The following is a 13116-nucleotide window of genomic DNA, read 5'->3' on the forward strand; positions in this document are numbered from 1 at the left end:
TAGCAAAAATGCATTTTCTACAAGACTGACATTTTCAAGCTTGTGCTATTTTGTTTGGCACAAGATAGGAATGTCAACTGAGCTATAAAATTTTGCTCATGTGTAAAACACACTAAATCTGCTCACTTCAAATAAATATGCTTAAATACTACTGTGCTTAAAGAGAGCGCCAACTAGCTCCAAACCATCACAACCACTGGAATACATTGTGCCTTTCAGGTTAGTAGCATATGTATCTATGTTTCGTTGAGTGATTACAGACAACTAATGGCTTAAGTGTGATCAGTTACATCACTGATCCCATAATTTCTCAAGGATTAATCCAACAAATAGTCAGTGATTGCATAAAGGGTCATTTGTCTTCACTACTCCCCAATGTGTAGCTGTCATTCTGTAATGAGCATACCAATCTGTGCCAGTTTAGAAACAGTTCTGTATATAAGGCAGGGGAGGAAAAAAGTTTTCAATTACATAAGCCCATGTCTAAATTTTCTTACAGAATCATTACCTGACAAATAAATGTGCTTTCTTACAGCTGGCCATGTTCTCTTACTCATCCTACGTGCTCACAGCAGTAGCCTCTTTGCTAGTGACTTGCCACGCACTATGTATCTGTCCAGAAACTTCTGGGCTACCTGGTATCCCTGGACTTCTTCAAAGAGATGATCTGAAAGGACAGAAACATCTATCGGGTAAGCAAACTTCCGTTTTTTTTGCAACAAGTCCTTGTCATCAAGGCTGCATGAATAAAAACAGTTAACATGAAAGGATATGTGCCCTCTAGGAAGATGATGCATTAAGCAGAAAAGAGAAAATTGAATGGAGGAAATGGTGAGTTCAATGGGTTGGGATTTATTTTTTTTCCTGAAAGCACACTAGTTACTTTACATGTAGAATCTTTGTTACCCATGGAATATGTATGAAAAAGTATCTGCCTTTACAGTAAATTTTCATCTTTAGCAAGTAGTGCTAGATGCACTGTATTTCACACAATCTATGCAGAAAGCCTCCTCTACCAGTGTTTATAGTTTCCATTAATATAAGATCCTACTGTAAAAACACAAAGCATCCACCTAGCAGATTAAAAAGAAAATAGTGTGGTGTCATAGGAACTGTTCCCTCCCCAAAATTTCCCTTATGTCTTTTCACTAACCATTATTAGAATGAAACAAGTTCTTTTTGCAAGGTCCATTTCACAGGCAGAACAAACATAAAGCTTCAACCTAGGAAAAATTCGTTTACTTCTGTGCAGAAGGAAACTGTCATCATTTCAGAAGACTGGAGGAATTTGTTCATGTGCTTTAGTATAGATTAGCAAGTGTGAAAAATACTGGGAAAACATTTTTGTTTTGCCAGATGATATTAAAAATACACAATGTGTGCTAGTTAGTCTTGGAAAAGAATTAGTTTTACCCAAGGAATTGTTCCTGTCAGCAGAGCCAAGTTTTGATGACATAACTTGTGTTTTTATCTGTGTAGGTCTCCCTGTTTCTCAGAACAAGGAACCCAGCAATGTTCTATCAAATTTGAAACTCCAACTTTCCAGACTTCAGAGAGGTACTTTTTCCCTATTTTTACTTTTTACAGTTTTAAGTGCAATAGGAAAATTACTTATAGAATCAGGTCTTGCAGGAAAGAAATCACGCTTGAAAATGGTCCTACATCCCAAAACTTTATTTTCTCATCCAAATCAGGGGATATCAGGACTCATTTTTTCCCTGGAGAACCAGATTTCTCTCAGGAACACTAATGTGCATTTATTCACATTTGATTTGTTGAAAAAATATATTCCAACTAATATTGCACTTTCTACATCGATTCATGGGAACTCAGCCTAGTACCACATTTTTATCAGCAGTCATATTGGTAAAGTCTTTTGTATTGAGAATGAATTAACAGGAGGGAAAAAAAAATCGTTTCCGTTTCACTTGCTCAAATTTCAAGTAAATCAATACTCTTTAGAGGGTACATACAGTAGCATAGAGCTGATGGTGTATGTAACAACTGTAGAGTGGGGCCTCCTTGTCTTGCAGAAGACAATGACAGATGGTCACAAGAATGATAACAATATACCTAGTGAATTGATAGTTTTAAAGACATTTGTTCCTCTTCACTCTTTACTCTCATTGATGACTTTCGGTCCCCTCTCTGTTCCTTTTAACACTTTCATTTTTCTCTTTACCTCCTGATTTCCTTCTTTGCTTTCTCATCAATGTGCCACAGCAAATAAAAAAGCTAACTATATGTTTTCTTTTCATGTTTTAGTGCTTGCTTTGACTGGGAAAATAAGAGAAGTGGGGTCGAAAATATTTGCCAGCAATGGGAAAGCAGTTGATTTTGCATCTGCACTACAATCCTGTGAAAAGGCTGGAGGAACTCTTGCAACTCCTGCAAATGAGGAGGAGAATAAAGCTATTGCGGGTTTTGTGAGACAGTATAAGCAATATGCTTACTTAGGCTTTAAACAGTGTGAGTCTTCAGGCCAGTTTAAACATTTAAATGGAAAGCCTCTGAATTATACCAAGTGGTATCGGTATGAGCCTAATGGCAAAGGGAAAGAAAAATGTGTAGAGATGTACACTGATGGGAGCTGGAATGACAAAAGATGTAACCTATCTCGCCTCATCATCTGTGAGTTTTAATGAATGGCCTTTCGCCCACCTTGGAGCGTGGAGACAATGAAATATCCTGTGTCTTAGGTTTATGCAATTTCTGCAATTATTTTATGTCAGAAAATCTAAAATTAATCATGTTATGGTATGATTATCATTAAGAAAATGCCAGATGTGGTAGGTGATTAACTTAATTAAAGTGTACCTAATCTGATGTGTTTATCCCTTTTTGAGGGTTGGGAATAGCTCAGAACTCCTTTTTCATGGCAGGCTGTCACTGTGCTTTTGTGAGGATTAGAGGAAAATCCCAAGGTTTGACGTGGGATATTGGAAAAGTCTGAAGTTAAAATTGCCCATAGCGTTTTCTAGCATTGGATAGTTTTCTGCCTCAAGAGATGTGCAGTGGTTGACTTTGCTGGAGCAATTCAGGTCTCGGGTTGTGTACACCTCTGAATTACAGGGCTTGTATTGTGTCATATTGAATCATGCACCAATTCATTCTGCATCCAGATTTAACTTCTGTTTATACACATATACCAGTTACAATTGATTTTCTTAGTTTCAGAAGCTACTGTTATAGAACACTAAATTAATTAGATCCACGTAGACATAGAAGTGTGTCTAAAATACACATTTTGATTGCATTTTGTTGCTAAAGCTTCACATTCCCTCAAACAACTATGATCACTGCAGTGATAGAGGGCCACCTGTCTTCTCCCAAACCGCTGGACCACTACATAGTATCTGGGGGGAATGGAGTAAAATTAGAAGTTCAACCAGTTCAAACACAAGTTATGTTACACTAAGCAACCACACAGTCAGACCATGCTTCAGATCAAGTAGGATGATATTTTCACCGCTACTCAGTTTGAGTAGCTGGTGAGCAGTGGGAGGTCAGTCAACTACCCCAAGGAGCAAATTCTCTTACACTTACCTTGCAGCGGAGTGGGTAAATCCTTGGGCTCATCTATTAGCATTTTCACACCTCCTAAGGGAAAAAAAAGAAAAAGGAAGTGTTGAGGTTAAAACACACACATAGACACTTTTGCTTCATGTTTTTCTCCCCCTCCACATGTGGCTCTGTGCAGAATACAAATGGGAACCTGGACTTCACTCTGGGAGTTGCTGTCCCTTGTCCCTAGCCTGTATTGAGGAAAAGATGGGATCTATTCACATGGTCATTTCAAGTCCTGTCAAGTAGGAAAGCTTTAGCATCCTCAGATGCAGGTGATAATGGGATACTTTTGGCAGGGGAGGATTGATGTCCAGCATTGTATAAGGTATCCCAGCTGATCCGAGACTGGACATGGACTTTGAAGTGGGAAAACTACATCCAGTGCCACATTGGGTAGATTTCAAAGCGTCAACCTGCTTTACAAAATATGTTCCTCTGAGACCTGTGACCACGATACCAGTTTGACCAAAAGTTTCAAGTTTGACCAAAAGTTTCAAGTTTCTGCCATGCCAGAAAAAGTCTCTCAGGTTTCCTTTGAGAAAAGATATTTAAAAGATTTATAGATGAGGTGATGAGAGACGTGGTTTAGTGATGGGCTTGGCAATGAGGTTAATGGTTGGACCAAAACAAATCTATGATTCAGTCAAAACCTGATTTCTATTACATTAATAACCAAAGCATCTAGATTAGATCACAGAGTCCTACCTCTTTCTACCTAAGCCATCCTAACTTTGATGAACTTTAGAGTAAAACAAAAGCCCCGTGTCAACCATTATATGTGGAAGAAATATATTTCCATAATAAAAGACACAGACAGGCTTGGAATGTGTTTGTATTTCGAGGGATTCATGTGGTAATTAAAACCCTGCTGAAGCCACCTACTCAGCAGAATGTTGCTTCATCATTCTTTACAGTTCCATAGAGGAACAGAGAAGTACCCAGAAGTTTTGGGTTTTTAGATATGTTTCTCTCTGTGTGTCTGACCCTACCAATTTAAACTCTCAACTGCTTTTAAAGCATTTATAAGCAATTCAGACTACTTTTTGTGAAAGCCTCATATTCTGTATTTATGTATTAATGGATTTTTAAAAAAATAACGGTCAAAGAGATCAAGACACAAGAAGAAACAGTATTGTTTCTCTGTTCTGTTACTGTAGGATAAATCATTTTGATTTAAAACTTTCCTTAAAAATACAATAAGCAAAAATAATCCCTGGTGCATAATGACCAGATCCAGGAGAAAAAGATCCAAGGTGGTCTTTTTTTTTCTTAGTATTTTATAATAACTTGCTAGAGAAAAGCAATCTAACAATAAGGTCTTAAATTCAAAGAATAACTGATTCACTGCTCAAATGATATAAAAGCAAATTTTGAGAATTATAATCTTAGTACAAGTTAAAAGGTTGTTTTCAGTCCCTTCTGGAGTAAATGGATAGCATATCGCCTCAGAGAAATTTAATACACTTGTTATTACTGTATACTTAATGGTGAGAGTTTTATCTAGCCATAAAAATTATGGATATTGATGTCAGAGAAAATTTTCTCTAGTCTAGAAGGATATCCTCTTTTATAACTGAATAATTTAATTAGGTGGTTTAGCTTAGAAATACTGTTAGCAATTTTGAGTACACAAAAACTTCTCCCCAGCCCCCACCAAACCCAACCACATGCAAAGAAATTTACCTTAGATTACAGCAAGTAAGTATTTTTATGTGGCTTCCTGATTTTTATAGAAATTTGAATAAGAAACACCCAAGCCCCATGGTTTATAGAAAAATTGAGTTCCATTTCAACCTTATGTGAACATACATAGTCACTGACAGGATGTGACACAGGCTGTCAGGCCTACCTTGTCTTGCATAAATTTAAACCAATGCCTTTTTATATTTTAATGTGGTGTTAATGTTGAAGAAAAAATAAATCACATTGCTGTCCTGTTCTTTTCCAGAGTAAAGACCATATATGGTGGAAAAATACCAGTGTTTGCTGATGCAATACCCTAGCAGGGCTGCAAGTAGGTTAAAGCTTAATCATATGTTTTACATTTATTTGTAGTTTTTCTTTAGAAGAACAATAAGTGCAAATAAGAAATATTTGCCACCAGGAAATTTGTCAGCTTGGTTTTGAAACCACGCTGAGAACGGGTAGAAAGATTAATGGCCCTATTAGCACTCTTATGAACCAGACAAAAACAATGTTCTGAGGAGTATTGTGTAATGGTGTAACAGACGTGTTTGTGTGGACCTCAGAGAGTGTCAGATGGCAAGCGATTTTCATTATCAGAAGTTGACATGTGCTATTATGAAATCGTATTAACCCACACTTATGCAAACATACCTGGACTCAAAGCACAATCAATACAGGATGCTTGGAAATTAGAGTAGCACCTTTAGAAATTATAAGGAGAACTGGATTTTTAAGTCCCTGTTAGGAAACCAGGGTTTGGTAGGACTTGACTCAAGGGTGATAAGCCAGGTGAAACCTGGAATGAAACTTCCACCCATCCCTGCCCTTGTAGCTCAGAAGCCAAAAAGAACTGTATAGCAAGGGTACCTTAACCCTTGAGGATTCTGTAGTGGTAATCATGGTAGTAAAGTAGTGGAGAACAGCAATCAGAATATACAGAAGAGTAATGTATCTCATTCATAAACCAGAGAGGGTTTTCTCTCATCCATTACAATTCTAGTTTGCTATTAACCGTTGGAGAGATGAAGCATTGTCTTGCTTTCTATTTGCCATAAACAGAAAACTGTTTCTTTGTTTTTCATCTGAGCTGCCCCCAGTGATATATTGGAGATGTCTAGTGACCTCCACTTGGACCCTTCACTCACAACTTGTCAGGGGACGAAGACGGCAGTACCATTTACAAGCACTGATCACACTGTCTACAGGTAAAATTAATATTTCCAGCTCTAAAGCTTTGCTTATCATAATAGTTTCTTTTTTAAAAAAGAATCCTGTTGAAGTTTACCATCCCAGGTGTCCATATCTTACTGAATTCTTTGCTTAGTGTTTTGAAAGCTCAGTGAAAATAGCTACAGCCCTTGTCAACACTAGGTACTGGGAAGGAGACAACACTAGGTCCTGTGTGCTCTGTGCTCTCCCCGATATTCCCAAGCATAAAGGAAGCTGTTGGGGACAGTGACAAGTATTTGGAAGTGAAAAGGAAATGCAGAAAGCACAGGACAAGATGTTAGCAAGGTGCAGGATGGGAACAACAGCAGAACAGCACAAAATCAATGTGAACAGAAAATATAAGTGAGGATGTGACATACAAGCTGAGATAAAGTAATTTTGAAGGTTGTCTGAGGCATGACTAGCACTATGAAGGAAAAAAAAAACCCACCAAACCACTTTCAGGAGGTTAATCGTACAAAGGAAAGGCTGGCAAACAGGCTTATGGAAGGAACATACATTCATTTTCATAAACTGAAATTTAACACTACTGTCTATATTTCTTGAAGCACCTAAGAAAGCAATGTTAACAAACTTTTGTCCTTAGCATGTTTTACATTTATTTACATTGTGCAACACAACCTACTGTCAGAATATCCTTTGTTTGCCTCACTAGCACAGAAATTCTAAAGCATCTTAATGATGTGGAAATACAAAAGAAAAGTTGCCTCTGTACTCAGAAATTGTTTGTTTTTTATCTAATCTGTATCCTAGAATCTTGTGGAGCTTATGACACATGACTAAAAGCAACATCAGAAAACAGTTTACAAGTTATGATAATTATACAAGATGTTCTATTAGGCAATCAGAAACAAGGATAGTAGAAATACAAGTATTTTTAAGTATTTCTTTTAGCTTGCTCTATCTTAGCTATATGCTGATGGAAATCAAGAAGAGTTTAGAATTTATCAAATCTACATCAGTTCTTCTCAGGAGTCTATCATGGAATCATTTCAATTAAAAAAGACCTCCAAGATTGAGTCCTACCACTAACCTCACACTGCAAAGCCCATCCCTAAACAACGTCCCTCAGCACCTCAGCTATGCATCCAGGGATGGTGACTCCACCACCAGTTCCAGTGTTTAATAATCTTTGCAGTGAAGAAGTTCTTTGTAGTCTCCAATCTAAACCTCCCCAGGTGCACCTTGAGCCCATTTTCCTCTTGTCCTATCATTCCTTTCTTGAAAGAAGAGACTGACCTCCCACCTCATTACAGCACCCTGTCAGGTAGTTGTAGAGAATGATCACATCTCCCCTCTGCCTCTCCATCTCCAGGTCCTCCAGTTCCCTCAGCCTCTCCTCATCAGATTTGTGCTCCAGACCCTTCCCCAGCTCTGGACACACTCCAGAACATCAATGTCGGCCTGTAGTGAGAGGCCCAACACTGAACACTATTCTCTGCAAACTTACTGAGGGTGCACTAAATGACCTCCTCCAGACCATAGATAAAGATGTCAAACAAACCAGGCCCCAGCATGAAGCCCTGGGGAACACCATTGGTGACCAGCCACCAACTGGATATGAATCCATTCCCTACCACCCTCTGGCACAGCCATCCAGCCAGTTTTCCACCCATCACAGAATGTGTCCTTCCAAACCACGGACAGCCAGTTTCTCCAGAGGATGCTATGAGAAAACGTATCAAAGACTTTACTAAAGTACAAGTAGACACAGCCACAGCCTTCCTCTCATCCACAAGTAAACTGTTGTCTCCCTCCAGGTTTTCCAGGTCACCAGTCAGCATGTAAAACCCACTAATGGAGTCCAGTCCTCATCCTCTTCTCACACTTGCTTAATCTGCAGTTTCTTCCAGATGCAATCCAAGTGCCAACCAGATGTAAAGGCCCAGGTTCTGCCAGCAACCTTTCTAGGGCTCATCTGGACCCCAAGTAGCTGCTTCACTCATGTTCCGTGGGGTGAGTTTTTTTCCATAAAACAATTAGAAAACCTCAGCCACAAGAATGTTAAAAGTCAAACACTCAAAAGCTAAGAAACTTGAAATTTAACAAAAAAACCCTTTAAACAAATGTTACTCATGCAGATTGAAAATGTCCCTCTTCTATCAAGGTACATACAGCTGGGTAGTGCTTATTTATTTTTCACAGGACTGGTGTGTTTTCCAGGGCACTCAACAAAGAATGCTGTAGGAGTTAATCAGGCTTCTATGGACACACCAACACTGACAAAGGACTCTACATCAGCTGTTAAGTGCAGAGTACAGGTGCAAAGTTCCCGTGGAGGTGATCTAGGCTTGCTAAGATTCAGTAGCATTAGACTAATATGGATAATGCTAACATTTCCCATCTAATCTCAAAGTACCTTTTCCTCAGTCAACTCCGCTGTTAGCCATGCTTAAACATCAGAATGCTGGCCTGACAGCACAAAGATGATGTGACTGCATCTTATTCGAGCTGGAGCACAACTTCAAGCTCTTCTCTTAGAAGTCTCCATTAGAAAGAAACAACTCTCAGAATAACTTAAAAATACATAGCAATGCATTTTATTTCAGGGATGCTCTGCATCGTGAGGCCACTGTACTTACAGAACTGGCTTAGAGCAGCTTTTTCCTTCACTGAAAGGTTATTGTTCTGTTGGATAAAACTTATTATTTATAATGTAGAAACTTCTCCTGGACTATACTGTAAGTTAAGTATCTGCTTCTGTGGCTGTTACCTATACATGTGTTGCAGATGTATCATTGTCTTTTGACTTTTCTTCTACAAAGATGAGATTTGGTTTAGTCAAGATTTGAGTAATTATCACTGATAATACTTTAGTCTGTAATGCAAATGATGGTGGTGTTCCTGGTGTGTATTATGTTTCGTGTGAACTTGGTTTGGTTTCAGTGACATTTGCAATTGAACATTTACACACCCATTCTGGAAACATTAGATGATTCAAATATGTATTGGGAAATTGCTTTGTTCTGCTCCAGGGTTGGGGTGTTTTTTCAACTTGTTAAAGTGTTTCTACAAATCAAGAAAGTACCCTCAAATATTTTCCTCAGATTTAAGTATGTTTACTTCTTGAAGAAAACTCCCCTGTCTTTCAGGGTAAAGTGCATTACATTTCTATTTATATACAAATTTGTATCATATTATATGCTCTTTGTGTTTCCTGTAGATAAAAGATGAATCTCAAGTTACATGCCTTATAAATTAGAGCAATTAATCAGTCTTTCTTATTTCACATTGGAGCTTTTAGGTAAGTTGAACATCTTTAAATAGGTTTCCATTTAAATTATGTTGAATTCTATTGGATTATCACAAATCTTTCCATTTTAGATTTCTTCTTTATGTCTCAACATATTTATTGAAACTTCCATCTGCTTTTATAGAGGATGTCATCTGAGATGAAGATACTTTAAAAGATGGATGCCATAATGGAAGAATAAATATTAACAATTGCTTTGCTCTTAAATTGATAAACACAGCCCAGCTCAGCTGATCTTAACCTGGCTTTCTCTTCCTAAAGCAAAGGCATCTGTTTCTCCTTTGTAAAATTAAGATTGACACTATAGCTTTTCACATGGGAAAAAGGGTATATCATGGTATCTACTGTATTAAAAAGTGCTTTGCAAGAGGAGGAGGTTTGTTCCTTAGACCCTTGTCTATGGGAAAAATATTGTTGTTATTAAAATAATTTTGCAACTATGTCAGTGACATTTGTGTAACTGAGGGCAAGGCTTAAAATATATCAAACTCCAAACCCAGACAGCAAGATTCTGAATCATTGCTGTTATATTTTTAATGCAGGTCACCACACTGGAGAGCAAGAGTGTCCTTTACATTTGGCTTTAAATAATGCTGTCTCCACAGTTGTTCCACACAATCTTAGGAGCAGTTTTTTTCCTGTTCCCATGGTGTGCTCAAGGTAAACCTGCAGGAAGTAATGCACTGCTTGACGTTTTGCATTTGCCTAAAAATGGGATAGCTGAAGGACTTAGAGAAGGTACGTTCAGTTATCATCTCTATTTTTATCTACTTGTACTGTTGTGTTCTCTTTTTAAGATTTGTAATCTCAGTGTTGTCTTGTATAATCTGATGTGGGTCCTATCTGATAGAAAATACGGATCTTTATTAACTCCTTGTATAAAATAAACTGCTTAAATCTCTCCTACTTAACAATGCAACGGTTCAGTTCACAGAGAAAAGGACAACATCATTTTCCATAACAGAGGGCACAAGAAACTTGTTGCTAGGTGGTAGGTTGGAGCTACAAGCAAGCACTTGAACAGCCTGAAGGAGTCTATCAACAATCCCTAGACACAGTTAAAAATCAACCAAACCTTTTGCACAAGTGCCAGGGTTTTGCCTGGACTGGCTCAATCACCTAGAGCAAAGACCAACTCAGTTTGCTAACTCATGTTCCCATAGACATCAGGGCTCTGCAGGTAGTTTCCAGGAGTGTGTTCACCATCCTCATAAAGATCAATGTGTGAAAAGTTCCCCTATACAAAATACAGGGGTAAACTAAATCAGGTCAAACAAACCTTTAAAAAGTTCATGTTAATGTCACATGATAACTTCTTTTTTACCTTGAAAGCCAAGAATCAATCTGTAATGCAAAGTGCATAATAGCTGGTTTTGTCCATAGTTTTCCTACCGCAGGCTGGCAATGAAATGGAAAATGTCATCCATCAATTAGAACATCGGATTTCCAGACTCGAAGGAGGTAATTTACCTGCCTTTACTTTCTACTCTACGTGGGCAAAACCAAAATGAGCAACAAAAGGCTTCTTAGGAAAAAGGCAGAAATTTCTACAGGTACATTTTGTTCACTGGTAGACAGGAGAGGAATAATGCTCAAATGGAGGGAGGGGAGCATTAGTTTTTCATAACTAGTGGCAGACCCTTAAGTCATAGCTCTGAAATAGGTGTACAAGCAAATTCATCAGATTGAAATCCCTTCCTGTGTAGAAGTTCTTTATGGGCACATCATTCCGTTAACAGACAAACTGAATGCTAAAAACATACCAAACAAATTACAATGTCACATCTAAAATCCTACTCTCTCAAGGATTGGCATGTACCCTTGCATACTTCAAACCATTTCAAAGTCTCATAGAAAATAACAGACTCTTTCCAAATATAGAATTCCTCATTTCCTTCCCTCTTTCTTTAACCTCTTTCATGCTTCTCCTATTTCATTACCTGTATACTTTTATTTCCTCCCTTTTATCTACTCCCTTCATCTTTTCAGATTTCTTCTGGCTTTTGGGGATTGTCTTTTTTTCTTCAATTTCAGATTTTCCTCTCTTTTATAAAAGACCCAGGAAAAGGTAAAGTTATGAGGAGAAGAGCAGGAATTACAATTGGCAGGAAAGTGACTGCGGAACGGTGCATAAAAAGATTAACAGTTTTCACCTCATCTTGCAGTCCTCTACTTAGAAAAGATAATAACAGGATCAGGAGGAAAAATATTTGCTACCAATGGAAAAAGAGGTGATTTCCGTACTACACTGAAAACATGTGAAGAGGCTGGAGGGTCCATCGCTGCTCCAAGGAACCAGGGCGAGAATGATGCCATTCTGTACTTTGTGAAGAGTTTTAACACCTATGCTTACCTGGGGATAAAGGAATCTCTAATCCCAAGTAAATTCCTGTTCCTGGATGGTACTCGGCTGAGCTATACTAATTGGCACGTAAATGAACCTTCTGGCAAAGGGGAAGAGGAATGTGTGCAGATGTACACTGATGGCACCTGGAATGACAAGAGGTGCAACCAGAATTACCTCATTGTCTGTCAGTTTTAATGCTTCTGCCTGTTACTGTCTAGCAGGCTCCCTGCAATATGCTTGCTTGCCTATCCCTTGTCCCTTCTTATGTAGCTAGTGAAATCAGATAATACAGCATGACAAATATAAGTCAGTCTTTGCCAATCTTTTGCACAAATGCCAACCATAAAGAGGAAATTACTCACAATGAAAGCAGTGATCATTTTGTCTGTTTTGTTGCTCATCATCCACTGAGTTTCTCGATACGATTGACTATGGGTTCCTACTGCTGTTAGCCTGATGGCTTATTATAAGAGCAAAAATTATATTTCTCAGCGACATACCTAAAGTGACTTGCAGTCATAAGCTCTTCTAGCACCCCTTTACCCACAAGCCTCTAAACTGTGGGTATCTTGATCCCTTCCAGTAAGGTTCGTTCACCATGTTCCTTCACATGGACATTCCTGCTGCTGCTGCTGTGAGCACAATGGGGGTTTCACCTTGTATTTCCCATGGGAAAGCTTTAGAGTCAGCAGGTCTGTAACCTTTGTATACCTGAAAGGTGATGTCCAGAGACCGCCTGTCCTGAGCCCCTCCAGAAACTCCTCATCTCTCCTGACTCCAAGTAACAGCAGCATAGCAGCCCAAGATTCCATTCCATGGGATGTGAGGGGAAGAAAACACAAGAGCCAACGAGAGTTACAGTGCCCACATGGTCTAGAGAGACCAGTAGAACCATGACAAGGCCAATTTTTATAAGATGGATAGTAGAGAGATCCAGATACAGCTAGTTAGTGAGCACCACAGAACTGCTTAGCAAATCCCCTCAATGGGATTCCCATGCCTGTGTTTCTGAAGCATCCTATACTCAGAGCTG

At 38.6% G+C, this 13116-nt stretch overlaps 2 protein-coding genes across 2 annotated transcripts; both read left to right on the forward strand.

Annotated features, from left to right (window-relative positions):
* Positions 1-515: 515 nt before the first annotated feature.
* LOC104562940 (pulmonary surfactant-associated protein A) lies at positions 516-2826 on the forward strand. Its single transcript, XM_010209234.2, has 3 exons — positions 516-692; positions 1480-1557; positions 2266-2826. Exons 1-3 carry the CDS (start codon positions 542-544, stop codon positions 2640-2642), a joined length of 606 nt encoding a protein of 201 aa, XP_010207536.1. The 5' UTR covers positions 516-541; the 3' UTR covers positions 2643-2826.
* Positions 2827-9639: 6813 nt separating this feature from the next.
* On the forward strand, positions 9640-12452 carry LOC104562939 (pulmonary surfactant-associated protein A). Its single transcript, XM_062001543.1, has 4 exons — positions 9640-9727; positions 10279-10474; positions 11120-11197; positions 11902-12452. Exons 2-4 carry the CDS (start codon positions 10327-10329, stop codon positions 12276-12278), a joined length of 603 nt encoding a protein of 200 aa, XP_061857527.1. The 5' UTR covers positions 9640-9727; positions 10279-10326; the 3' UTR covers positions 12279-12452.
* Positions 12453-13116: the final 664 nt, after the last annotated feature.

The sequence above is a fragment of the Colius striatus genome, chromosome 8, assembly GCF_028858725.1.
Source record: "Colius striatus isolate bColStr4 chromosome 8, bColStr4.1.hap1, whole genome shotgun sequence".
Taxonomy (NCBI): Eukaryota; Metazoa; Chordata; class Aves; order Coliiformes; family Coliidae; genus Colius; species Colius striatus.

Bases quoted from the DNA above. Each gene is read 5' to 3' on its own strand.
- LOC104562940 (XM_010209234.2), top strand. From the start codon at position 542: ATGTTCTCTTACTCATCCTACGTGCTCACAGCAGTAGCCTCTTTGCTA. The intron at 693-1,479 runs GTAAGCAAACTT...TTATCTGTGTAG, and splicing joins AGGACAGAAACATCTATCGG to GTCTCCCTGTTTCTCAGAAC. The intron at 1,558-2,265 runs GTACTTTTTCCC...TTCATGTTTTAG, and splicing joins ACTTTCCAGACTTCAGAGAG to TGCTTGCTTTGACTGGGAAA.
- LOC104562939 (XM_062001543.1), top strand. From the start codon at position 10,327: ATGCTGTCTCCACAGTTGTTCCACACAATCTTAGGAGCAGTTTTTTTC. The intron at 10,475-11,119 runs GTACGTTCAGTT...TTTTGTCCATAG, and splicing joins AGCTGAAGGACTTAGAGAAG to TTTTCCTACCGCAGGCTGGC. The intron at 11,198-11,901 runs GTAATTTACCTG...CTCATCTTGCAG, and splicing joins GATTTCCAGACTCGAAGGAG to TCCTCTACTTAGAAAAGATA.